The sequence below is a fragment of the Culex quinquefasciatus genome, chromosome 2, assembly GCF_015732765.1.
Source record: "Culex quinquefasciatus strain JHB chromosome 2, VPISU_Cqui_1.0_pri_paternal, whole genome shotgun sequence".
NCBI classification, from domain to species: Eukaryota; Metazoa; Arthropoda; class Insecta; order Diptera; family Culicidae; genus Culex; species Culex quinquefasciatus.
Genome location: NC_051862.1, coordinates 20,190,276 through 20,216,044, shown reverse-complemented (window position 1 = coordinate 20,216,044; position 25,769 = coordinate 20,190,276). Strand labels below are relative to the sequence as shown.

Below are 25,769 nucleotides of genomic sequence, written 5' to 3'. Positions count from 1 at the left end.
GAACAAGGGATATACTAATGTTCTCGTTTTAACAATTTGAAGGAAGATGCGAGAAAAGATTTTGATCTCGCGATTTTCATCTCTTAGCATTGTTCTTTTCATTGGCCAGCCCTACTGCGTAAAGTTAACTGCAACGATGATTCGTTGAAATGGATTATAGGCTCAGGTTTCATTCTAAACTAGTCTTATTCTATCTTTAAAATATTAACTGTAAAAAAAATCTTCTGAATCCACCTTGACTTCACACCTGCAACTATCGGGCACCGATAAAGCGCGAGCGCTGTACTTACAAATGCTTCTGTTAAGATTTACAATCCTCTAAAAATCAAATGGGGATTTCAACCCGCCGATAAGATTATCGTGAAACCTTTAAATAACACCTCTTGAACGCCCAGACCGGACTCCAGTCCAAGTTCAGAGACAATGAAACTGCTCTTTTCAATAGTACTCGCCGTCGGCCTCGTGACCTTCCTCGAGGCCACCAGCTCCGGTCCGGCCGCCTTTGAACGGCTCCACCGCGAACCTCCGATCCGTGGTGACCCGTCCAAGAAGGATAGCGGACCTCGCGCCCCTGTCCTCACCAAATGGATCATGCAGAAGGTCGACAACTTTGACCCGCAGAACCCGTCCACGTGGAGCATGGTGAGTAGCTTCGAGGGTTTGTTGAGACCTCACTGATTCCGTGTTCACTCCGGTAGCGCTACATGGACAACGGTGAGTACTACAACCCAGGTGGACCGTTGTTCATCTACGTTGGCGGCGAATGGACCATCAACGAGGGCAGTCTCGTGCGGGGTCACTTCCACGACATGGCACGCGAGTTGGGAGCGTACATCTTCTACACCGAGCATCGGTACTACGGACTGAGTCGCCCCACTGCGAACACCCGAACCGATCAGATGCGCTTCCTGAACGTTGACCAGGCCCTGGCTGATCTCGCTCACTTTGTAGAGGAAATGCGGCGGACCATTCCCGGAGCGGAGAACGCCAAGGTCATCATGGCCGGCGGTTCCTATTCCGCGACCATGGTCGCTTGGTTCCGCCAGAAGTACCCTCACCTGATCAACGGAGCGTGGGCCTCGAGTGCGCCGCTGCTGGCCAAGCTGGACTTTACCGAGTACAAGGAGGTCGTGTCCGAGTCGATTCGCTTGGTCGGAGGAGACGCCTGTGCGGATCGTATCCAGCGTGCGTACGCCCAAGTCGAGGCTCTGCTGGAACAGGGCGCCTACGACGAAGTCGCACAAGAGTTCAACCTGTGCGCCAGTACGGATCTTACAAAAACGCTAGACAAGCAAAACTTCCTCAGCTCCATTTCGGATTACTTCGCCGGGGTCGTCCAGTACCACTGGCCCGGAGATATCGAAGGAGTTTGCGAGGTCATCAACGACCCCAACTACACAACCGACATGGAAGCCCTAGCCGGTTGGTTCACGTCCGGTTCCACCAGATGTTACGACGCCTCGTACGACAGCATGATCAGCTACTACCGCAGCACCGATTGGACTCACGGTGCCAACACGGGAGCGATGCGACCCTGGTTCTACCAGACCTGCGCCGAGTACGGCTGGTACCAGACTTCCGGGTCGGAAAATCAGATCTTCGGCTCGGGCTTCCCCGTTGAGCTGTACATCCGGATGTGCGCCGACCTGTACGATTACAAGTTCCCCGAGCGGCTGCTGCACGTCAACGTGGCCCGCACCAACACGATCTACGGCCACATGAACCCGGAGGTGACGAACGTGTTCTTCACCCAGGGTCAGCTGGACCCGTGGCGTCCGATGGGACTGCAGGAGGACTTGAACGAGCACTCTCCGGCGGTCGTTATTCCGCGTAAGTTATTTCAAAATTCTTGTTTTGAGTTTTAAATTTCAATTTTTGATTTCTCCTAGTGGCTTCCCACTGTGCCGACCTGAGCTCGATCAGTGCCGCGGATTCGCCCGAGATGAGGGCCGCCAAGGAGCGAGTGTTCGAGCTGATTAAGATGTGGTTGGCGTAATTGCATCGCGATGGTTATAATAAAAGACACTTACTTTATTCGTTCACGAAGAAAAATGAGAAAATGAGAACCTCGAACAAAGTGATTTTGAAAAACGTACCATAAAATTTGAACACTTTGTTCGTGGTTCCCAAATTCATGAACGCTTGTTCACAAGTAGTTAGTAGTTCTTCGCCTTCATGGCATGCTTCGATTCTTCCGATTAAAAAATTTTTTTTGGTCCCGCGCTTATGCAAGGAAACCTTAACAGAAACACAAAAAGAAAACACACAATTATCTTGTGCTCACATATATTAGTTTATTTATTTATTTACGTTCGTTGTTATAATCATCAAAAATAACTGGTAAATTTGTATAAAAAGCTGCATAAGCTGCTAAACTCTGTGTAATCTGTCCTATCCAACTAACGATGCTTGTGTCTGGTGTGAGTTTGTTGTTTGTGTTAAGGTACTTAGACGTTAATTGTAAATTTTTGATTGTGTTCCATAATCAAACAATAGAGAAAAAAAAGAAAAGAAAAAAAAACAATGTAAAATGAGTCAAATAATTCTCAAATGCACACTGGGTCTACTCCTTCGAAACGACCACGCTCTTCCGGCCAATCTGCACCATCAAGCTGCCCTTCACGATGGCCGTCCCGGTCACGTCGTGGGCAAAGTTCAGCCCCACGGCAAACTCCTTCGGGAAGCAGACGCCCTCGTTGGCGCACAGGTTCAGCTTAAAGTTGACCTGGGCCTGCTCGGGCCGGGACGCCTCGACGCCTTTCGGGACGCCCACCGTCAGGTTGAGGCCGTCGTTCAGCGAGCTGATGGTGCCGGCCATGGTGTCGCAGCGCCACTTGTCCGACGGGAGCGCCAGGGACCACTTTTGGGGGGCGCCCTCGGTCAGCTTGACGTTCGATTCGAGGTAGCCGAATTCTAGTTTGAGGAGGACCTTACCGCCCTCGGGCGGGACTTTGAAGGTGTTTTCGTAGGTGTACGTGTCGCCGGGGTTGTCCGGCTGGTCGGATTCGGACTGCTGCGTTCCGAAGCGCACCTTCAGCGGGCGGATGGTGCTGTCGGTGAGGTCGGCGACGGCGATTTGGTGGTTGTTGGTGTCGGCGATGTAGAGGTAGCGGCCGGACGGGTCCAGGCAGAGGCCGGCGGGTTCGCTGAACTGCTTGATGGAACCGGCCTCGTCGGTGAAGGTGCACGTCGTGGCCACGTTCGTCGAGGCGTTGATCTTTTTGATCTTGTGGTTGTACGTGTCCGCTACGTAGATGCAATTGTCGCGCGCGTTGTACGCCACTCCGAGTGGATGCTGGAGCTTGGCGGCGTACAGCTTGCCGTCGATGTCGCCGAACGAGAAGAGGTCCTGCGAGGAGAGAATAATATGTAACGATTTCAGGAACATGATTTTGGGGCAAGCCTTACCAGTGGATTCCGGTCTCCTCCGGCCACCGCCAGCACCTTCCCATCGGCCAGCGACATCTTCCGGATTGACGAGCTCTCACTATCCGCCAAGTACAGCTCCTTAGCGTCCCGATTCAGCGCCAGTCCCGAAGGCTGGGCGAACGCCGCATTGTTCGGGTACGAGTTGTTCCTGTTTTCTTCGCGCCCATTGCCGGCCACCGCCAGGCAGCTTCCAGCGGGGTACTTTTTGAACTTCCACCAGATTGTTTCCTCCTCGAAGATTGCCCAAATTTGGTGAATGCCAGCCATAGCTATAAAGATGACGTCCCGCAGTGGGACCTTGGATTCATCCGAGTGGAAGGACATGTCCAAATTGCGCGTGCGATACACGGCCACGTCCCACGGCGAGGAGATGATCTGATCGCGGCCAATTTTACCGCCAATTCGGTCGCAGCCCTGCTGACCAGACCCAGCGACGGTTGTCACTTGTTTGGATTTCAGGTCGATTCTCCGGATGGCGTGATTCTCATTGTCGGCGACAAAGATGACGTCATCGTTCTGGAAGGCCAAGCCCTGAGGTGCATTGAAACGAGCCTTTCGGAAGTCACCGTCAACGAAGCCAGACTTTTTACCGCCAACGCGATGCAGAACGGTTCCTTCGCTGTTGACCACCAGGATTCGATGGTTTCCCGAGTCGGAAATCGCGTACAGAGGATTGTCGTTCCCGTCGGAAATCCCTTCCCGGTACGAGCAAGCAATCTTCCCCGGGAACTGCAGGTGACTCGTCTCGACCTGGCTGCTGGCCAGGTTCATCGGCAGCGAGTGGTTCAAAATCGCGCCCTTGTCCTTGTAGAACTTCATCGCCGTGCTAACGTACAGCTTCAAGTCGTCAAAGTGGCCTTCTCCCATAATCACAAACAGAGGATTCGCTCGCGGACCCAAAATCATCAACGTTGGCCAACACTGGACACGCAGCGCGCGCCACATCGAGGCCACATTATCATTCACCACCGGATGGCTAATCTCGTACCGCTGAACAGCCGCCGCGATGTTCGCCGAATCTTTCTCATTCTCAAACTTGGCGCTATGCACTCCCACAACGACCAGCCCATCCTCGACCGAGTACAAATGCTCCAACCGCTTCAAATCCGGCAAAATGTGCATACAGTTGATGCAGCAATACGTGAAGAAATCCAGCACCACAATCTTCCCCTTCAACGCGCCCTCAAACGAAAGCGGCTCCGTCACGTTAAACCAGTCCAAATCCTCCTTAAAGTCCCGCACGCTCTTCCCGTCCCGGTCCGCCGTACGCAGATATTCCGTCACCAGCTTGCGCTTCTCGCCGAGCCCGGAAGCCTCCCACAACTCGTTCGACAGCTTGGTGCAGTTGTAGGCCAGCGCATCCAGCATGTCCTGACCCTCCGGCGACGACGAGCTCATCCTGGAACCTATTTTGGAAGAGTTACGAAAACAACGATGAGTCAAAACTGGGCGCGGCGGCGGTGAAGGTCGCACGGAGAAGGACGACGACGACGGTGCTGAGCAGCAATTGAAGAGGTTTTTTTTCTTCTGGAAAGTTTTGTTTTGGTCGCAAATCGAAGAGATCGAACCGATGACATTTCTCGCTGTCAAAGCGGTGCGCGATAAACAAGCCGCGACCGAACGTAAATAGAACAACCATGTGTGCGGGGGAGAAAAACGCGAAAATTGCCGCTAAATCGCAACGATCTACAACGATTAAACAGTGTTAGTTTAAAGCTGCTCGAAAGTTACGCAAGTGAGGCAAAATCAAACATTTATCAACACCCAAAGTTACCTGAAATTGCGAAATTTGTCCGAGAAAAATCTTCAAAAAGAATTTTCAATCCGTGGAGAACGACGGTGCAACACACGGCAAGTGATGTCGCATCGTGAAGGAGGAGGCGATGCAACGCAGTCTTGTCACGTCACAGAGATGTCGCACTACGAGGTGAGTAAGCACTGTGGGAAATGTTCGACGTAATTTTTGCCTTCCTCACCTTACTGAGGAAAGGCCTCGGGAAAGGCTATAAAATCACTCGTAAAACGAAATACTTAATTTGACCTCCTAGACCCACCTTCATGTATACCTATCGACTCAGAATCAAATTCTGAGCAAATGTCTGTGTGTGTGGTGGGATGTTGATAAAAAATTTGCACTGGATTATCTCGGCACTGGCTGAACCGATTTGGACCGTATTGGTCTTATTCGATCCGTCTTGGGGTCCCATAAGTCGCTATTGAAAATTATAAAATTTAGTAAAGTACTTCAAAAGTTATGCTAAAAAAAACGATTCTAGCAAAAGTCCGGAAGATTGTAAAAAGGGTGGTTTTTGTGAGAAACGCCGTCATGTTATACATTTTTAGAAAGGTATTTGAAAGACCTTTCCAACGAGTTCAAAAAATTGAAGATCTGACAAGTGTTATTTATGCACTTTTTAGAGGACGGATCTCAGATAATTTGATGAAAACGTTATCCGGATCTATCATGCGATCTGTCGATGGATAGGTGATCAAAAGACCTTTCCAACGAGTTTAGTAGATTGCAAATCTGACAACCCTATCAAAAGTTATAAGCGCATAAGTGCCCTGAATTTTGACGATATGATTACCCAATCTGATGGTATGAAAAATGAATCAAGTTGATAGAACGTTGAAAGGTCCGCCTTTTGTATCTTTTTTGGATAGCATTACCCTCTAAATGTGAGGAAGGCAACAACCACCTAAGGGTGGATTAAGTAACGTTTTTTTTAACTCCAAAATTTTTAATAAAAAAACAAAGAATTTTAATTAAAAAAAATCCAAATTCAAGAATTTTAAAATTCAGTAGTTTTAATTCAAAAGTCATAAGGCCGATGCAAATATTTAAAAAAGTTTTTGTCCCTCGGCCCTGGCCGAGGTCAAGGGGGGGGGGGGCAAAAAAATAAAAAAAAATATTAAAATTTAAATAACAAGCCATAATCTTCACATTTAAATGAAAAAATTGTTTTAAAATGCATTTTACACTAGTTCAGTTGTTTTGCAATCATTAGTTTTCAAAAAATCTAAGATCTGACAAAAACAAAAATTGTATCGAAAAAAAAGATTTTGCATCGAAAATTTTCAAAAAATCTTAAGATTTTTTAATAAACCCAAACATGCTAAAAATGATTTTAAACGCAGGAGAATGTATTTCAATTTGATTTCAGCTGGTTGCACTTGAATTTTCATTGAAATTTTGAAGTTTATTGTAAAAATATTTTTTTTGCCCCCTGATTTTTCGGGCCAATTTTGAAAAGGGGGGGTGACAAAAACTTTTAAAAATATTTATACCAGCCTTAAACGTTAATTATAAAAAAACCAAAATTCAAAAAAAATCCTGATATTTTAGAACAGATCAAGGATCAGACACTTTAAAATTCTTAAATTTAAAAACCAAATAAAAAAATGGAATTCATTTATTCTTAAATATTTAATAAAATTCTAAACTCATAATTTCTAAGATATTAAAATCAAATTTTCAAAAATAAATAGGAATCCAAAAACAAAATATCAAGAAATTTCCATACCGCATTAAAAATTTTTAATCAAATTTTTATTTTTCTCAAAATTTTGGTCTCTGACCTAAAATAAAAATATGCCTATGAAATTGCTCCAAAGTTATCTAATATTCTGTAATATAAGATAGAGGCAGGAAAAACGGCGTTTGCAATATTAATTTTTAGATTTAGAAATTTTGTCAATTCGGTCCTAAAATTAAGCTTAAATTTGTGATATTATTGTTCACAACGATAAAGCTTATTTTTCTGAGTAAGTACAATGACCCTTCGTACGACCGCAAAGGATTTAAAATGGATTTTTAATTTAATTTTTAAAAATTTACTTCACGGCTCTTCTTGACAGAAAAGGTTCTACTTGACAGCGATCAAACATTAAGGGAACCATAGTTGATCCATCGAAAAAAAGTTGTCTTTTCAATTTATTTTTTGCATTAAAATAAAAAAAAGTGATCAGAAATTGTTTTACATAAAAAATGGCATAGGACTTTAGTACCCAATTGGGTACTAAAGCCCTATGCCAATTTTTATGTTCGACGGTAAAAAACACGATTAAAAACCATTTCTGATCACTTTTTTTCATTTTAATGCAAAAAAAAAATTGACAAGGCAACATTTTTTCGTTGGATCAACTATGGTCTCCTTGGAACGAGCTGTCATGTAGGAGCTTTTCTGTCAAGAAGGACCGCGAGGTTAATTTTTCAAAATTGATTTAAAAATCCTTTTTTAACTCTTTGTGGTCGTACAAAGGGTCATTGTACTCAGAAAAACAAGCTTTATCGCTGTAAACAATAATATCAGCAATCTAAGCTTCATTTTAGGACCCAATTGCTGCCGGGGTTCAGCCAATTTCTTATTGAACAAACTGTCAAACTTCCGTTCAAATCGGGTACTATTTTTCATAAAAAAGAAAATTACCAAATTTTCAGTTTCAGATTTTTTGGATCAGAAATTTTAGAATTGAGAATTTTTTTTTATTTGAGAATTTTTTTTTGTTTACGAAGTTTTTTGATTTTCAGTATTTCAATTTTATTTATTCCAATTATGTTTTAGCTTAAAAATAAAGATAGTAGAAAAATGACCAATTATTTTTTAAAAGGGTTAGCGGGACAGTAAATTTGAAAAAATGCATCTTATTAAATTTTTATTTTTTTGGCATTATTCGCACCTTCAGGTTCTAAACGTAGCGCAGAACGCGTCTTTTGACGAAATTCGCCGAGCTTACCAAGCGTTAGCCCTCCGCTTCCACCCAGACAAACGGTTATCGCACCCAGCTCCAGAGGAACCGAACTCCAACGACAGCTTCATCCGGATCGACGAAGCGTGGAAAGTCCTGCGGGATGACCAGGCCCGACGAGTGTACGATGCCGAGCTGATGCAGAGCACGTGCCGCGAGGAATACTTTGTTAACGAGACGCTCACTAGGGCCGAGTTTCGGCATGAGGAAGAGGAAGACTACTACTATCACACGTGTCGCTGCGGAGGGTTGTACGTGCTGCCGGACGGACTTGGGCCGGACGAGAGTTGCTACATCGGGTGTGACGAGTGTTCGTTGGTTGTGCAGGTAAATGCTAAATAGAAGTGTTTGTTTGATTTATTGATATTTTATTTTGGTTCCGAAACACCGATTTTCCTGACGCAAAATTTACTTGAATATTGTTGTATCAAAATAAACTAATTTCACTCTTCATCCTTGTAAACGTTTCGAAATAAGGACTGCACGCACGACTGCGCGTCACTCAAACCTTCTACGGATTTTTTCTTGGCCATCAAATTCAACAGATCCGCGCCAGAAATTGAATTAGTCAAATCACCAAATTCGTCCTCCTCATCGTCCGTCGACATCTCGTCGTCTTCGTGTTGCCACTGATCGGCAGCATCGCCAATGTCGTTGAAGAAATCGACCACATCGATTCCGTCACCGATATCACCACCAACTGGCCCCACCTTAATAACTGGTTTGACCTGTTCCATTCCCACATCTCCGAATCCTCCTTCGATGTAATTTTTCTGCATCACAACAACCTCTTCGTCAACCTCAGCGATATCTTGCAGTGCGGGGACGTTCGGCACGCCATCCCCAATCGTACGCTCGAGCACGTGCGATCTTCGCACGGTCTGGGCACTTCCAGGTCTTGCCGTGTGCCGATCCTGGAGCCAACGGAGCGTCATTTCCGATTTTATCGCGCTGTTCGTAGCGTGGGTTGGATCATTCCGGGTGAAAAGCAGCGCAGGATTGCTTTCACTTTTGCTCTTGCGAAGCTTCAGCTTTCTGGTAGCTGGTCTGCTGCTTTCCAAACGCTGTACTCGTCTCTGCAGGTCTTCGCGCCTTTAAGTGGAGATATTTGAGTCTTTAGTTTTGGAGATTTGTTATTTTAACTTACTCATCCGAAATACGGTTGAAATCTTGCTTCAACTTGTTCATCTGCACCATGTATTCGTTTTGGTGCGAACGTAGCTGTTCAACGAGCACCTGCAGCTGTGCGCAACGATACTGCTCGGCTGACAGCTGTTGCTGCAAGCATCTAATCTGCTCGGAAGGCTTCATTCTCGGCGGTCCTTTCGGCCTTCTGTTTGTCATCGACAAACTACTGTCGGAAGAATCGACGTCAACGCCCAGTTTCGTAAGAATCTCATTGCACATTTGCACAGAAATCCCAGCATTGCCACGAATATCAAATTCCTTGATAGTTTTGTTAATGTTAAGGCAATCGACTAGAAATTTCGCTCCCTCATCAGTCAGCCCGCAGTTGCGAAACTGTATCTGTCGGATCCACTCGTCGTCTTTGAGCTGCTCGGTAAGCTCGCACAGCCCGCCATCCCCTATGGCGGGATTTCCGTTGAGTAAAATGTGCCGCAGTCCCTGCATCTTACCGGTGTCGATTTCCCGGTACCGCAGCGAACACTCCCAGCTTTCGGCAAAGCGTTGGATTTTCTGAAAGCGCACCAACTCGGCCACCGCACAGCAGCCCGCCATTGATAGGTGGCACGCGGTCAGGTTGAGCGTAACGATCTTCGGTAGGTTCATGATCGCACGGCAGACCGCCTTGCAGCCGTCGTCCTTGATGGCGGACCGCGCCAGGCTCAGCTCGGTGATGGAGAGGTTCTGCTGGAGGCCCTGTGGGTAGATAGTTGGGGTTATGCAATTGTTCTGGAAAAGATGTGGTTTTGAAACCTACTTCAACCAGCGAACTCATGTGCGGTCCTTGAATTGGGAGTGCCTCGAGCGTCAAAATGCGAACTTTTTGGTTAAGGATCAGGAATTGGGTCAACGAATCGATGAGTCGTGAGAACAATCGCTTGGTCAGGATGACGGGTTGCTCAATAAGGGGGACATCCGGACGAAAATCGCTGTTTTCGAGGACTGTTGAAATATCGATATTAAAAAGTGGTGATTTCAATTTGAGTAAACCGTCTTACGCCCATCAAAAACCTTCCTCAGCCGAATGGCCACCATCTGCAGCGTGGTGTCCTCGGCCAGCGCTCCGATCACCAGCTGCCAGTCCGCCTCCTTGAACCGATCGCCGTAAAACTCAATCGACGGGTACAACTTCCGGGTGCCATCCCGTGGCCGCTTGCGGCACATCGCGGCCGCGGCACCATCACCACAAGTTCCGATCAGCTCGCCCAACGGCTGGACATTTTTCGCCTTGCATAGCGTCAAATATCGCCGGAAGAATGCCGTCTGGCTGCGGGTTCGCCTTGGCGGGTCCACTTCCGGTTGCTCGGAGGCCATTTTTTCTAGTTTTCAACGCGCGCGAGATGTCAACTGGAAAAAGTGCGCTTGGACATTCAAGGGTTGCTGAGATATTTCTCCGCGTTGCGTCACGTAATTTGCAGACGACGCGCCAATGTCGCGCAACATTCTTCATTTTTTGACAGCTCTCATCCTCCTCCACTCGCAGAGAACTGTCACTTGCAAGTAATTTGTCACTGTTGGAAGGAACCGAAAAAAATTTCTTCGCGTTAACGCTGCTCCGCCCGTTTTTTCGTGAATTTTCACCCAGAAATCGCACCCGCAATGGACGCCTTCGGTGACGGAAACTTCGAGCAGACCGAGGTCGACCCGGCGGCGGAGTTTCTGGCCCGCGAGCAGAACGCCCTCGCTGGGTTGGAGGACGAAATTCCCCCGGTCGTCGCAGGAAATGGAGACGCAGCAAGCGATGACGTGACTCAAGCAAGATCAGGTACAATCATCATCCGCAGCGCCACCACCACTCATTGAAGGATAAAAAAAAGCTCAAACTTCAGTCATTCGCGATGATTGTTGGTTTAATCTCTTGTTTTGTCTAAATACTTTAGAGCTGGTTTATGTCGTTATCATTTCCGTTTTCTTTTGTTAATAGCCCTCTTTCTATTAAAGAATTGCTTCATTAGTTTTCCTTCTGGCCACTTTCTGGAGATTTAATTTATCGATTAATTCAATTAACATAATTTTGGTCTCTTTCCTTTTCTTTTTGTGAGCTTAGTGTGCTTTCGAGTAATGTAATGAGCTTCCGCTGCTCTTGTTGTCATTCTTTTCCTTTCAGTAGCTTGTTATCAGTTTGAAACGCCCCCACACAAAAGCCTTTCTCTTGTAAATTGTAGCATAATTTCTTCCTTAATGAAACAACTCACTGTTCCGTCTGTAGATAAAAGCTTGATTTTGAGTAGTTTACATCTCTTTCTTCCGTTTGCTGAGGGGTTACAAACAGTTAACATATGGAACACAAATAATAGAAAGAGCAAGTTCATCGAAGCAACCTAAGCAACGCAAATCGAACATGTTGTCATCGATGGTCGGCACTTTTCGGACATAATCGACGTCAGAACCTAACGTGGCACGAACATCGACTCGGACCACTACCTGGTGGTGGCAAAGCTTCGCCAACGCCTATCCAAGGTCAACAAGATCCGGTACCGTCACCCGCAGCGGTATAACTTGGAGCGACTCAAGGAACACGAGGTCGCTACCCAGTACGTGCGGGAACTCGAAGCTGCGTTGCCTGACGAGGCTGAGCTCGCTAAAGCTCCTCTGGGGAACAAGGAGACGTACAAACAGTTGCGAAGACAGCTAACCCATCTCTTCCGGGATAAGAAGCGCCGCCTGGAAGAATTGGAGTGCCAGGACATGGAACAGCTGTATCGCTCTAATGAAACGCGCAAGTTCTACAAGAAGCTCAGCAAATCCCGGAACGGCTTCATGCCGCGAGCCGAGATGTGTCGGAATAAGGACGAGCGCCTGAACGGCCCAGAGGCGGAATACTAAGGATAGGCCCGGACAAGCTGGCGACCTATCTGCACCGGCTAATAGTCAAGGTCTGGAACTCAGAACAGCTACCGGAGGAGTGGAAAGAAGGAGTTATATGCCCGGTCTACAAGAACGGGGACAATTTGGAATGTGAGAACTACCGTACAAAGTGCTGTCTCAGATAATCTTCTGTCGGAGCGAGCAAAGGATTTCGTTGGTACGTACCAAGCCGGTTTCGTGGAGGGGAAATCGACGATGGACCAAATCCTCCAAAAATGCCGAGAGTACCAGATGAGTATGAAACTAGAAAAGCTGACGATCCCAGATTGCATGACTGGAAAGAAGCATTCACACAGAACTCGCTGTTTTACAAAGGATTTAAACTTTACAACCAGCTTCAAGAGAATGCAAAGACGATAACCAACATAAACAAGTTTGAACGTAGCTGCAAGGAGTTCGTACGGCAACGGCCATTGGAATTGAAGTGACCCACGATGGTACTGTGAGGAAGAGCACGTTTAGACGGTCGGCCATCTTCATCGTCAGTACGCATTCGGTAAATCTGAGCAAAAGTAACGCGGTTTAGATTCAGGATAACAGAAAACTCTCAAAATACGAACGAAGAATTATCGAAAGATATTTGCTCCTTGTTCAAGATTTGCAAAATAACATGAAGAAATCTGACTGATATTGAAACAGTTATAATCTTAGGCAAAATATATTTTCAAGCTGTAGCAAGCGTTGTTTCTTCCTAGAACACGTTCAAGTTTATATTTTCTTTCTTTTTCAACTAACAATTTCCCCGCTAACAGTGTCGAGCTTACCCTCCCCGCCCCCTTTATTTCTCTAGCATGGTGAACCGAACCGATGTTTAACCGAATACTATTTTGCTTCTTTCCATTTTTTTAATTCTGTGTACTACACCGTATTTGGTTTGATTTTGTTTTGCCAACTCAACAACAAAACATATACTAACAACAACAAACAATTGACGACAATTGGACGACGTTTTGCTTGAACAAAATTACCAACTTGAAAAACAAAAAACAAACAACACAGATGCACTAGGGGGACTAGAGTTCGAAGAGACGGGCAGCTTTGAAATGATCAATGCCGCCGACTCGGCCGCCAACGGTGGGGCCAGCGGTCTGCCGGATTTTGGTGCCCCGGCCGATCTGGACGCGGACGGTTATCCTAGTAACAACGAAGGTAATTTAACCACCCCCACCCATTCATTCCCCTTGCTCAAGAAAGTTCGTTTCCCATTTCCAAAACCGTCCGTCACTTAATTTTCCCCTTAAAAAATTTAACTTGGATAAATGGTGAACCCCCCCCCCCCCCCCTCTCACTCTGTTTTGTTATCATCATAACAAGAAATCGAACATCTCTCCTACTGTGCGTGCTAACACTTGCAGAACTACTCTCTCTTAACTCGTTTTAAGAATACATTTCTGGTTTAATTTACACTAATTTTGATTTGTTGAAATTCTTAGCGTAGAGCAAACTAAGTGTTGTAGTGCATGACAAGCATGTTCTTAACCTCAAAGTTTAAACCAGGAACTCAATCGATCTCTAAAAATGAAAACTTCGACAAAACAAAAAAAAAGTTTTGGTCGGCACGACTCCAGCGATTTTTGCCTTCCTCACCTCACTGAGGCAAGGCTATAAAATCACTCGAAAAATGAACTTCTTAAATACGACTCCTAGGTATACCTTCACGTATACCTATCGACTCAGAATCAAATTCTGAACAAATGTCTGTGGGGATGTGTGTAGACATGATTTTTTTTCCACACGATTATCTCAGAACTGGCTGAACCGATTTTGGCCGGATCCGCCTTATTCTGTTAGTTTTAGGGTCCCCTAAGACCCTATTAAATTTTATTCTGTTTAGTGAAGTACTTTTAAAGTTATGCCAAGAAAAAGTTTTTTTGTAGCTACAAAAAAGGGTGATTTTTGCATAACCTCAAAGGCCGGGTCTTTTTGCTTTTTTGACTTTTTGACCACGCGGGGGATTGGCAGCCACACCCCCTTGCATGCGTATCGCCCGGTTGCCACATCGCTTAAGCAGTGTCTGCATCTCTTCTGGAAAAAATCTGTATTAATTATGTTGCTGCATCATTTTGTCTCGACAAAAATTTACACGAACTTTTTAATGAAATATATAACTCATGAGACTTTTCACCTTTATTTTGAAGAGTTGGTAAAAAAAAGAATTGAAAATTGCTGTTCAAGTAAAATCAATAATTTAAAAAAAAGAAAAAAAAATTAAAAAAAAACTCTTAAATTAATTTGTAAATACCACCTGAAATACAACATGAATGCGAGGAAGGCACCAACCACCTTAAGGTGGGTTAAGTAACGTTTTTTCTTCCTTGTTGGCACCAAACTAGATCTTGCGAGCTTTATCGCTTGCACGATGAGAAAGATGTGATTGAATCTCTGGTTTAAGCGATAGATTTTCATTCAAACTTACTTTATAATTTCCAAACGAATGCTTCACTAACAATTGATATGGCCGTAACATTTTCCTGTCAAAAGTTATCCCCCATTAAAGCAGTAGTATTGTAAATAAAAACTTACCCGAAACTGTCGGCTCTCCTTCGACAATGCTCAGAAGGTTTGTATTGACAATCGTACTGTTTCGTGCAAAACTGATGAGTTTGATTAACTTTTGTTTACTCTTTCGAATGTTTTCCGTTTTTTTGTTCTGTCCAGTGTTCCCCCCCCCCCCCCTTTTTCTTTTGTTTCCACCATTATTTTTAAGCATTTTCTTTTCGCGTTAGTTTTAACAAAACTTTGTTTCTGACAAATTGTATAAACATGATTCTTTTCACATTCCTTTAGACGATGGTAATGATGATTTTTCAGGGTACACAGGTAAGACATTTTGTTTTATTTTTCTTTCTTAATTTTAACTCTACACTCGCACTATGTTTTATCTCTTCACTTTTGCTCTAATTATAATATCTTCACGTTTCCGGATCTCGTCGACATTTCAAATTAAAGAAAAAAAAGAACACGCTACTACAATTCGGAATCTCTTCCCTCTCTTTCAAATACTTTGAAATCAATCCCCGTTTGAACTTCTATTTCTCAAAAAAAGCAAACCATAAATCTCCCTTTAAAAAAAAATCTAATACCTTCCGGAAACCCGTCTTCCAGTGCCCAAGCAAGTGACGGAGGAGCCGGAAAAGATCCGCAAGTGGCGCGAGGACCAGAAGACGCGCCTCGAGGAGAAGGACCGCGAGGAGGAACGCAAGCGGGAGGAACTGCGGGAGCAGGCCCGCAAGGAGCTGGAGGATTGGTACAAGCACCACGAGGAGGCCATCTCGAAGACCAAGTCCGCAAACAGGTGGGTGTTGACGGTTGGGGAGGTTTATGTTTAGGGCTCATGACACATTTTCCCCTCTTTTCTTGAGTATTGCTATGATTTTGAGGGATCTGCGATAAGTTCTACTTTTAAGGGTTTTTTGGACGAAAAAACACACTCCAACAGTTTACAGATTTGAAAACAAAAATCTCAGATTTTAATATTCTTCAACACAAAAATTCTTGAACTTAAATTTCCTAATTTCTAAAATTCTGAAATTAAAAAAATCCTAAAATTTTAAAATTCTAAAATTCTAAAATTCTAAAATCCTGAAATTTTAAAATTCTAAAAACCTGAAAATTCTTAAATTTTAAAATTCTAAAATTCTAAAATTCTAAAATTCTAAAATTTTCAAATTCTAAAAACCTGAAATTCTAAAATTCTAAAAACCTGAAAATTCTAAAATTCTAGAATTCTAAAATTCTAAAATTCTGCAATTCTAAAATTCTAAAATTCTAAAATTCTAAAATTCTAAAATTCTAAAATTCTAAAATTCTAAAATTCTAAAATTCTAAAATTCTAAAATCCTGAAATTCTAAAATTCTAAAATTCTAAAATTCTAAAATTCTAAAATTCTAAAATTCTAAAATTCTAAAATTCTAAAATTCTAAAATTCTAAAATTCTAAAATTCTAAAATTCTAATATTCTAAAATTCTAAAATTCTAAAATTCTGCAATTCTAAAATTCTAATATTCTAAAATTCTAAAATTCTGAAATTCTAAAATCCTGAAATTTTAAAATTCTAAAATCCTGAAATTCTTAAATTTTAAAATTCTAAAATTCTAAAATTCTAAAATTCTAAAATTCTAAAATTTTAAAATTCTAAAATTCTAAAATTCTAAAATTCTAAAATTCTAAAATTCTAAAATTCTAAAATTCTAAAGTTCTAAAATTCTAAAGTTCTAAAATTCTCAAATTCTAAAAACCTGAAATTCTAAAATTCTAAAAACCTGAAAATTCTAAAATTCCAGAATTCTAAAATTCTAAAATTCTGCAATTCTAAAATTCTAAAATTTTAAAATTCTAAAATTCTAAAATTCTAAAATTCTAAAATTTTAAAATTCTAAAATTTAAAAATTCTAAAAATTCTAAAATTCGAAAAACCTAAAGTTCTAAAATTCTTAAACTCTAAAATTCTAAAATTCTAAAATCTAAAATTATAAAATTATAAAATTATAAAATTATAAAATTATAAAATTATAAAATTATAAAATTATAAAATTATAAAATTATAAAATTATAAAATTATAAAATTATAAAATTATAAAATTATAAAATTATAAAATTATAAAATTATAAAATTATAAAATTATAAAATTATAAAATTATAAAATTATAAAATTATAAAATTATAAAATTATAAAATTATAAAATTATAAAATTATAAAATTATAAAATTATAAAATTATAAAATTATAAAATTATAAAATTATAAAATTATAAAATTATAAAATTATAAAATTATAAAATTATAAAATTATAAAATTATAAAATTATAAAATTATAAAATTATAAAATTATAAAATTATAAAATTATAAAATTATAAAATTATAAAATTATAAAATTATAAAATTATAAAATTATAAAATTATAAAATTATAAAATTATAAAATTATAAAATTATAAAATTATAAAATTATAAAATTATTAAATTATTAAATTATTAAATTATTAAATTATAAAATTATAAAATTATAAAATTATAAAATTATAAAATTATAAAATTATAAAATTATAAAATTATAAAATTATAAAATTATAAAATTATAAAATTATAAAATTATAAAATTCTAAAATTCTAAAATTCTTAAATTTTAAAATAGTAAAATTCTACAATTCTTAAAATTCTGAAAACTTTTAAAACTCTTAAAATTCTTAAATCTCTTAAAACTTTTAAAATTCTTAAAACTCTTAAAACTCCTAAAATTCTTTAAAGTCATAAAATTCTAAAAAAAAAATAAATTCTTAAAATTCTAAAAATTCTTAATCATTTTAAAACTATTAAAATTTTTAAAATTCTTGAAATTCTTCAAATTCATAAAATTCTTAACATTCTTAACATTTTTAAAATTCTTCAAATTCTTAAAATTCATAAACTTCTTAAACTTTCTAAAATTCTTATTAAAATTATTAAACTTTTCTAAATTATTAAAATTCCTAAAAATATTAAAATTCTTTAAGTTCCTAGAATTCTTAAAATTCTAAAAATTATAAAATTTCTAAAAATTCTTAAGATTCTCAAAATTAAAAAATGGCTTAAAATAAGATAAAGATTTTTATAATTCATGAACATTTCTAATGTTTGAACTCCTTAAAAAAATTGTTATTCAATTCAAAATTGTAAAATGTTGTAAAATCCTAATATTTTTTGAAAAAAAAAAAAATATAAAATTTAAAACAAAAATCTTAAAATTCTTGAAATTTTATATAATTGAAATTTATAAAATTATTAAATTCAAACGAAGTTGTTCTTTTAACTTTGTCAAGTCGTGAATATTTTTAGTCTTGTCACAACAGTTGGAATGTATTTTTTACGTCTACTCTTCTGTATTTTTTTTGTGATACAAAACGGTCTTCTTTTAATGGAATATTGTGCTTTTGAGTTTAAAACCATCTGTATTTTATGCAGTTCTTTCTGTACTATTTTAGTTTTGTTAATTTATTCCTTAAAATTCCATCGCCATCATTCACCCAATATCGCTAACCAACAAACGCAACGCAATCGCTGTAACTTTGTTGTGTGATGTTTGTGAACAAATCATTTCTTTTTATTCCTTTATTTTTCAAAATTTCTAACTGTGTACCGTCTCCTCTCTTTCCTCACTTCTCTCTTATCTAACCGTTTTTTATATCTTTATATCGTCTCTCGCGCTGCGCTAAAAAATATCCCCATTTTTTGCAAACAATAAAAAAATCCTAAAAAAAAATAAATAAAAAAATGATCATGACAAATCGCGCGCGCGCCCACTCGCTTGCAGGGAATCGGCCAAGTAAGTAGTAGTGCATTTGTCTCACACTCTCTCTCTCTCTCTTCTTACACAACGACCAACCAATAGATTCTGGAATGCGTTGTTGGACATGGGCAGATTACACGGAACACCCACATACACAACCATGCATCTCACTAAATAACGCCCCATTTTGTTTTTGTATTTTGTTTGATCGGTTGGTCGAACGTGTGCGCCGCCTTCCAGTTAGCGAGAGTTTTGTATTGTAATCGTTGCACTTGTAATTTGGTCTTGTTTCCTGCGAGAATTCTTTTTTTTTCTTCTTCGTTTTAAGACTGTTTCATCGAATGGTTGTTTTTTGTAAATATTTTTGATTTTTTTTTTATTATAATTTAGACTCTCAAGCTCGAGAAAAAGAATATAAAATAATATCTCGAGCTGGGAAGTTTAGGTGATTTTATTGATTGCGAAGTAAACTGCATCGTTGACTTATGAACCTATATTTTTATTGCAAAACAATTCAAATTATTTTGTTTTTAAAGCATGCTTTTGGGTATAATTTGTTAACATAAATGTGTGCAAAAAAAATTGTTGAAATGTCAAACAATAAGGTAAATATATTAGGGGCTCAAAATTTGTCTAGGGTAGGGTCTACGGTAAAAATATGATTGATTGAATTTCCAACAAATTGTAGCATGAAATTTGCTTTTCAGAATTTATAATTAAATTTAAATGTTTTCAACGCATATAAATCAATGTCAACATAAACTTTGAAAAATATTTGCAACGGCCTAACATAAAATCAATAATCTACAAAGGTTGTTTAGCTTGATTTCCCCATACAATATTGAACCCGAATTTAAAAAAAAATCACGGAAAATTTTACGACTTTTTACCGAGTCATTTCTCGGTAAAAATGGTGATTAGTGCATAGGGTATATGGCCCTATTTTGGACCTACTATGCAAAGCGTCAACATATTTCGCATAGTTCTCAGGAACGGTCTAACTAATTTGGCTCGTTTCTTTGTTTTGTGCCTTAATTTATGCTTAACAAAGTGTACTATTGAAAATTTGAAATAATTCAGCCATTCCATTGTAATAAGCATTTCAAGTAAAACATTTTTTGGATGCTTTTTGGACTTATTGAATGTATTTTGGAGACATCGCTGAACCTATTTTGGACCCACACTCTGATTGGTTGAAATTTGGACAACTCGAATTGCGGCGTGCGGCGGCAACACGCACACTTACAAAAACTCGGTTTGATAAACCAAAGGGCCTATCCACGATTATAATTTGGAAAATATTTATTTCAGAAATCAAATAATTATGATGAAACAATGGATTTGAATTTGAAAACGTGTTTTAATAATATTGAATGGAAACTCATGCATCTTTAGCAGGTCTCTGTCCTATTTGCAATTTGCGTATTCTTACGACCTAATTGTTCAAGCATTAGAACATAAAAGACAACCCGTTATTAGTCGCAATAAAAACACCTTATCTGAAAATTAAATGAAAGACACAGATACATAACAAGTTACAATAAAAAAAGGTTCTAAATTTTACGCAGAGCTTATGTTCAAATAATATTAAACAATCAAGAAATTTTAAAGGGAGATTATAGCTTGTAACTTGGTGTGAAACTTTTTCATCTGTCATGCCAAACTTTACAGTTGCTTGACAAAAAGTTTAACTACATGTTGCACTTTAAAAACAATGTAATATTTGAAAAAAAAATCATTGTTTCAATACCAGGGTGCCTTTGATAGTCATAGTTTGTCTTGTTAAAAGCAGATTTGAGGTCTTCAAACATTATTTTTACTTCGAACTTACCATCACTCAGGTTGCTGATATAATTTTTAAGAAAATCATTTATGTCAATACTTAGTTAACTATGTTTATAATCTTTTTAACATAATACATATAAATTTTAGGTAATTTTGTTAAAAATTCAGAACTTTGCCTGAAATTCGTTGAAACTAGTTTTGTTTATTAAATTATGGATTTATATTACATGTATAACTGAATTTAAAGAACGAATCAAAAGTTTTCACATTTTATATGAAATTTGTTTTACTGGAAATGCCTTTAAATTATGAGATTTTTTTTAAATTATGTTTCAAAAACAAATAATATTTAATAATATTTATACAACTTATTTTACCTTTCCTAGTAGAAGATTGTCCGAAGAATCCGAAAATGCATTCCGTTTTACGATTCAAAATCATGTTCATTGAAAAAATCATGACACGTTGAGAAGATGAAAAAAAAAGCTATTTATCAACATTTTCTTAGTTATAGTTAACTAACTTTTTTAACTTTTCAAAATTTCATGAAAAATTCTTCATGAGGTACTTTGAGCACTTCTCTACCACGGTCAGTATGATTCCATACCATTTCGTACGTATTCAATTTGTACTCTTCATTTTGCGGAAAAATATCAAACCTATCAAAGTCACCCCAGCTATATGTCTCAAATCATAAAATTCATAATGTTAACATCGCATTAACCTCTCATGCTAATTTTTTTTTCGAAGATTTTTATTTTTCTTGCTGGTTTAATTGTGTTTCTAACATGATTGACACGGTAAAATTTAAAAGTGTAATTTATTATAAACCAACGCTGCCAATTGTGAAAAAATACGTTATACCTGTATTTTAAAAAATCTATACAAATAAAAAATTTCGACGGTTTTGTTCGAACGCAAATCAGTTCAATACGGAGCGTCGGATCGAGGTGCTTTTTGTTGCGTTGGGTTCGTGTAAGCCTAAAGAAGGTTCTTACGCTAACTAATTGACACTTTGGCCACTCTGGAACCGAATCCGGAGCATCAGCAAATTGTATGGAGAAAGTTACGTAAAATCATATTTTGATCACAGGAAGCTGAATAGGCAAAAAATAAAAAAAACGTCAACAAACGAAAAAAGGCAGAACGAAGTTTGCCGGGTAAGGCTTGCTCTATATAGATAAATATGCAAAAATCAGTTAAAACTTACAAAAAATATATTTTCCATATGTATATTTCTCTGATTAGTTAGCAATACGTCGTAAAAGCCATCACGATCGCCGACACTTATTTGATTTTTTTCTGAACCAAACCAAATTTTGTTTGTTTTCCAGTAAAGAGCATTTAAAGACGTGCAGATGATAATTCAAAGCATTTTTCATTTATAATTCGTAAATTGATCGAGAACTAACCGAAAAATTGATTTGTTTACAACTAGCGCTTAGGATCTTTTAAAAAACTAACTCAAGATTTTTTTTAAATTTAATTCATACGACTTTTTCAAAAACCACTCGTAAGCGATGCTGACAGCTCCTGTCACGGTGACAGCTGACGATTTAATGAACTAGACCCTTTAGGTTTTCAATCGTTTCCCCTTCAATTTCAACAGGGTAGCCAGTTTGCATTTTTTGAAGCAAAAATTAAAAATATATGCGGCTAAATTGGTGATAATGATGTTAAGACAAAAATAAATCAACATCAGTTTAAATTTTGGGATACTATACAATCATCTAAATCTCTAGCATCAATTTGCATTTCTCATTGTTTCTGTTAATCATTTTAAAGCTTAGATTTCATTCACATAATTACAGTAAAGAAATTCAATTCAAAATATTAAATTAAAAAATTTCAATCAATTTCAATGAAATATCGAAATAAATTGATAAACATAACTGGAAACACCTTGTAATGCATGTGTTGGTGATAGCCTTGAACCGACGGCAAAGTAGGTCCAAAAACTGATCCAACGTGGCTGATTTGAAAAAATATTTTGAAATGAGTTTTTTTTCGATAATAGAATAGTCATTTCAATGGTTTAGTGACGGAAAACAAGAAAGAATTAAATAAACAACAGTTACATTGCTCGGAAACCGGACGAAATTGCTTGGTGTCAGTGCAAAACAGAAAAAATCATCAAGGTGTCGCGAGCCAAATCTGATAAGCAACGAGGCTGGAATTTTTGGACCTAATCGATGTGCTAGGAAAATGAAAGGAAGTTCGAATGGCGTTGGAAAAAGTGGCTGAAAAAGCGGAAATAATAAAAAATGTTAACATTTTTAGAAGAGGTAAGATACAAAACGATCCTGCCTACACTTTCTGTTGGTTGGATTCAGTGAATTCGTACTTTAAAAGCCTGAACTACATCGATTAATAAAAATAGATCCAAAATAGGTACTAGGTCCAAAATAGGGTCATATACCCTAATTGACAAAGGGAGCGCGTGGTCGTAAAAAATATTCGGAGTGGAAAGTGTTTTTTTTTTGTGATTTTCAAAGCCCTTCCTATATCATCGTTGATCGGAAGGCACGGCGTCGGGTGGATCGTGCTTAAATTTTTCGAATAAGGTTTTATTTTTTTTTTGCGGTGAATAAGCCATTTCTATATAATGATCGAAAGACGCACTGACAATTTGGATCGTCAAGTTAATAGTGGAGCAAAATAACTGTGTGTGAGTGATTTTGTGTGTTAACCAGAAAGTCCTCCCCATAGCGTCGTAGCTCGGGAGGCATCGAAAAGCCAATACCTTATCCTACTAACCCAAAAAATATTAATCACGTGATGCTTGAAGGAGATACTGTGGATTCAACGGTCTCAAGCGGTATCAACAAGAATATAGCGAAAAACTATGTGCTTGATGAGTCTGCAACTTCAACTATCGTTGAACTGCAGGCTTCTTGGGAGGGCGCCGGTATTGACTAATGAAGTAGGGATCTTCAGAGGTTTAACAGTGAACGGATGGTTGGCTCCCATTGATCATTTTTGATTCATTGTTTAACTTCAGCTGATCTGTCAATAACGGAGTAGCGGCTTATTGGCAGTCAACCATGCTCATGCTCATGCTCATTTCTGGGTGAAAATGGTATAAATCTGGTTGTACAAATTTACTTGTTGAACATTTGCAAGATCAAAAAAAAAAAAAAAGTGTGATTGTGAAATTGGTTTTTCGACAAATTTAAACAATCATGTTGTAAATATTGTACATTTGCATTTTGAACATTGTGTTACACAAACAAGTAAACCTCTATTCTCTCTCCCTCTTTCTATCTTGCTGTAAATATGCTTTCCGTAGTTTGTAGTAGATTCTCCCTCCGCCTTGTTTCCGCCCCCTCGATAAAACAAAAAAAAAAAAACCCAAAATTTCTGCACCCTGAATGTGTTGCTGCTACGTGTTGTTGAATACTGGAAGCGAGTTCCCACGAGGGAAAAAAAATCTTAAATATTTGCTAATCTTACTCTTTACTCCTTCAAATCGTCCAATTGCAACAAACAGAAACGCCGAGAAGCAGTTCGTGGCGGAGACGGACGAGATCGAGCCGGGCACGGAGTGGGAGCGCATCGCCAAGCTGTGCGACTTTAACCCCAAGACGAACAAGTCGAGCAAGGACATCTCGCGGATGCGCTCGATCATCCTGCAGCTGAAGCAGAACCCGCTCGCGACCAGCAAGAAGGTTTAATGTGGGAAGGGAAGAAGAAGATGGGGGTCGAATTCCGTCTCAGTGTTATGGAAGTGAGGAGGAATCGTGTAAGAAAGATGAGGCAGATGAAGACAAAAACACACTACACACTATAGGCAAAAATGATGAATTATAAATAATATATTACAGAATAATACAGATTTATAGTGAGAATTGAACAAGTAAAACACAAACACTCGACAAAAATTTGCTTTCGTCTACTTGAAAACTTTATTGATTACACACCGTCGTAGTAGAGTTGTAGTTGTGGGTTTTCCTTTTGCTTTTTGTGTTGTTGTTTTTTTGAAGATTCTCCGCAAGTCGATTAAATACTGGGCTAAAATACGCGCAGAGCTGCTCGCGCGCGTCGTCTTCAATTTAAAAATTGCTCCTATGAATCACTAAATTAGTATTAGTTTAAAGGTAGATAAATCTTTTGCGACACTTTGCGGATCGACGTTCCAAACTGTTATCATTCCTTTTTGCCTATTATTTTTGTCGTTTTTATTTTATTTGTTTCACTTTTTTTTGTTTCTGCTTTGATTTCCCTAATTTGCTAATATGAATACATATTTCCTTAATATAATCTTCATGTGCTAGTTTTATACGTTCCACATCTATTCTCTCATCATCAATCATTTGGACCGGGTGCATCCACACTGCACCAATGATGACGCATTAAAATTTTTTCAAAGTTTCTTCCACTGGATGTAAGGAATGTTTGAAAACAAAGACGAGAAAAAAAAAAACCGGAAACGTTTCAAGTAGAAACCCACTCACATTAACATTTATCGTAATCGCTAAATCATAGTGCTAATAAGAAGAAAAGATAAACAAAAAAGTATCGTTAATCGAAATCCTACAAAACAATGCATTCAAAAAGTGTATAACAAAATGCCACGTGCACGTGTGTGTGCGTGCGGAATAAATCTAAATAATGTTGAGGAGAAAAAAGTATCCAGTCGTTTTGTGTCTTTTTGTTATGTTTGCACTGAAAAAATATCACACTTCAAAATCGTGTAGGATGGTGTCTTCTACGCGGCAGAGTTTGAGTCGTTCGTCATCACGCGGTACATCGAGGCTTATATTTTTGGTGTTTTTTTTTTTTTTTTTCTCATTGAGCAACTCTCTACGAAACCGGCCGATTCCGACTAGGGACCTACATAGGGAAATGAAATGTTCTGGGAGAAATTTCAAACACTCAAAGTCATTCAAATTTAAGGTTGAAAAACTTGTAGTTTTTCTTTGGTGCTGGCACTTTTCTTGTACCGAACAAGCACAAACATAACAAAAACTATCAGATTATTATCAACAACAGTTTTACAATACTTTTGATTGTTATAAGTCTCGTTTTTTTGTCAAAATGATTTTAAATTGATTCCGACCTTGTTCTTATATGACCTTGTTGCTCGATTGGAACCCTGAGAGTGACATTTCGCCTCTCCATAAAGGCTCTCTAATTCCGACCATTTTTATTTTTTGTATTTTTTAATTTGACTTGGGGGCCTTTCCTATGACCAAATAAGCTATTTTGCGTCATTGGTTCACCCATACAAGTCTCCATACAATTTTGGCTGCTGTCCATACCAAAATGGTATGTAAATATTCAAACAGCTGTAATTTTGAGTGAATTTTCTGATCAATTTGGTGTCTTCGGCAAAGTTGTAGGTATTGTATTGAGGACTTTTGAGAAAAAATAGAAACACGACAAAAATAGCAGACTTTTTAACAACTTTTTTTCACTAAAACTCAATTTCCCAAAATACGTATTTTTTGATTTTCGAGATTTTTTGATATGTTTTAGGGGACA

General features: G+C 38.7%; 6 protein-coding genes across 10 annotated transcripts; 3 read left to right on the top strand and 3 right to left on the bottom strand.

Moving 5' to 3' along the window:
- The first annotated feature begins 384 nt into the window (after window positions 1-384).
- Window positions 385-2,040, top strand: LOC6051911 (thymus-specific serine protease). Its single transcript, XM_001868233.2, has 3 exons — window positions 385-642; window positions 699-1,830; window positions 1,890-2,040. Exons 1-3 carry the CDS (start codon window positions 424-426, stop codon window positions 1,994-1,996), a joined length of 1,458 nt encoding a protein of 485 aa, XP_001868268.2. The 5' UTR covers window positions 385-423; the 3' UTR covers window positions 1,997-2,040.
- Window positions 2,041-2,269: 229 nt separating this feature from the next.
- Window positions 2,270-5,262, bottom strand: LOC6051910 (NHL repeat-containing protein 2). Of its 2 annotated transcripts, XM_038251467.1 has the most exons (3): window positions 5,204-5,262; window positions 3,409-4,835; window positions 2,270-3,349 (listed from the first exon to the last, which is right to left on the bottom strand). In XM_038251467.1, the coding sequence occupies exons 2-3, from the start codon at window positions 4,825-4,827 to the stop codon at window positions 2,564-2,566; spliced, it is 2,205 nt and encodes a 734-aa protein (XP_038107395.1). In that variant the 5' UTR covers window positions 4,828-4,835; window positions 5,204-5,262; the 3' UTR covers window positions 2,270-2,563. The 2 variants fall into 2 exon arrangements, with proteins under 2 accessions (XP_038107395.1, XP_001868267.2); XM_001868232.2 differs by lacking the exon at window positions 5,204-5,262 and having other exon boundaries at window positions 3,409-5,001.
- Window positions 5,226-8,535, top strand: LOC6051909 (dnaJ homolog subfamily C member 24). Its single transcript, XM_001868231.2, has 2 exons — window positions 5,226-5,356; window positions 8,116-8,535. The coding sequence occupies exons 1-2, from the start codon at window positions 5,288-5,290 to the stop codon at window positions 8,518-8,520; spliced, it is 474 nt and encodes a 157-aa protein (XP_001868266.2). The 5' UTR covers window positions 5,226-5,287; the 3' UTR covers window positions 8,521-8,535.
- On the bottom strand, window positions 8,535-9,377 carry LOC119766595. The gene is made up of 2 exons (XM_038251472.1): window positions 9,326-9,377; window positions 8,535-9,270 (listed from the first exon to the last, which is right to left on the bottom strand). The coding sequence occupies exons 1-2, from the start codon at window positions 9,373-9,375 to the stop codon at window positions 8,622-8,624; spliced, it is 699 nt and encodes a 232-aa protein (XP_038107400.1). The 5' UTR covers window positions 9,376-9,377; the 3' UTR covers window positions 8,535-8,621.
- Window positions 9,378-9,435: 58 nt separating this feature from the next.
- On the bottom strand, window positions 9,436-10,770 carry LOC6051908 (protein Cep78 homolog; the record flags this gene model as incomplete). The annotated part of the gene is made up of 3 exons (XM_001868230.2): window positions 10,362-10,770; window positions 10,121-10,305; window positions 9,436-10,059 (listed from the first exon to the last, which is right to left on the bottom strand). Coding segments are annotated over exons 1-3 (1,125 nt in total), but the record flags the coding sequence as incomplete, so codon positions are not given.
- A 77-nt stretch (window positions 10,771-10,847) lies between these two features.
- On the top strand, window positions 10,848-24,916 carry LOC6051907 (clathrin light chain). 4 transcript variants are annotated; one of them, XM_038251468.1, is made up of 6 exons: window positions 10,850-11,128; window positions 13,231-13,380; window positions 15,019-15,051; window positions 15,337-15,526; window positions 18,525-18,536; window positions 23,776-24,916. In XM_038251468.1, exons 1-6 carry the CDS (start codon window positions 10,963-10,965, stop codon window positions 23,957-23,959), a joined length of 735 nt encoding a protein of 244 aa, XP_038107396.1. In that variant the 5' UTR covers window positions 10,850-10,962; the 3' UTR covers window positions 23,960-24,916. The 4 variants fall into 4 exon arrangements, with proteins under 4 accessions (XP_038107399.1, XP_038107398.1, XP_038107396.1 ...); XM_038251471.1 differs by lacking the exon at window positions 13,231-13,380 and having other exon boundaries at window positions 10,848-11,128; XM_038251470.1 differs by lacking the exon at window positions 15,019-15,051 and having other exon boundaries at window positions 10,849-11,128.
- Window positions 24,917-25,769: the final 853 nt, after the last annotated feature.

Bases quoted from the DNA above. Each gene is read 5' to 3' on its own strand.
- LOC6051910 (XM_038251467.1), bottom strand. From the start codon at position 4,827: ATGAGCTCGTCGTCGCCGGAGGGTCAGGACATGCTGGATGCGCTGGCC. The intron at 3,350-3,408 runs GTAAGGCTTGCC...CTCTCCTCGCAG, and splicing joins GAGGAGACCGGAATCCACTG to GACCTCTTCTCGTTCGGCGA.
- LOC6051909 (XM_001868231.2), top strand. From the start codon at position 5,288: ATGTCGCATCGTGAAGGAGGAGGCGATGCAACGCAGTCTTGTCACGTC. The intron at 5,357-8,115 runs GTGAGTAAGCAC...TCGCACCTTCAG, and splicing joins CAGAGATGTCGCACTACGAG to GTTCTAAACGTAGCGCAGAA.
- LOC6051907 (XM_038251468.1), top strand. From the start codon at position 10,963: ATGGACGCCTTCGGTGACGGAAACTTCGAGCAGACCGAGGTCGACCCG. The intron at 11,129-13,230 runs GTACAATCATCA...CAAACAACACAG, and splicing joins CGTGACTCAAGCAAGATCAG to ATGCACTAGGGGGACTAGAG. The intron at 13,381-15,018 runs GTAATTTAACCA...ACATTCCTTTAG, and splicing joins TTATCCTAGTAACAACGAAG to ACGATGGTAATGATGATTTT.
- LOC119766595 (XM_038251472.1), bottom strand. From the start codon at position 9,375: ATGGTGCAGATGAACAAGTTGAAGCAAGATTTCAACCGTATTTCGGAT. The intron at 9,271-9,325 runs GTAAGTTAAAAT...CTCCACTTAAAG, and splicing joins TTCAACCGTATTTCGGATGA to GCGCGAAGACCTGCAGAGAC.
- LOC6051911 (XM_001868233.2), top strand. From the start codon at position 424: ATGAAACTGCTCTTTTCAATAGTACTCGCCGTCGGCCTCGTGACCTTC. The intron at 643-698 runs GTGAGTAGCTTC...TCACTCCGGTAG, and splicing joins ACCCGTCCACGTGGAGCATG to CGCTACATGGACAACGGTGA. The intron at 1,831-1,889 runs GTAAGTTATTTC...GATTTCTCCTAG, and splicing joins TCCGGCGGTCGTTATTCCGC to TGGCTTCCCACTGTGCCGAC.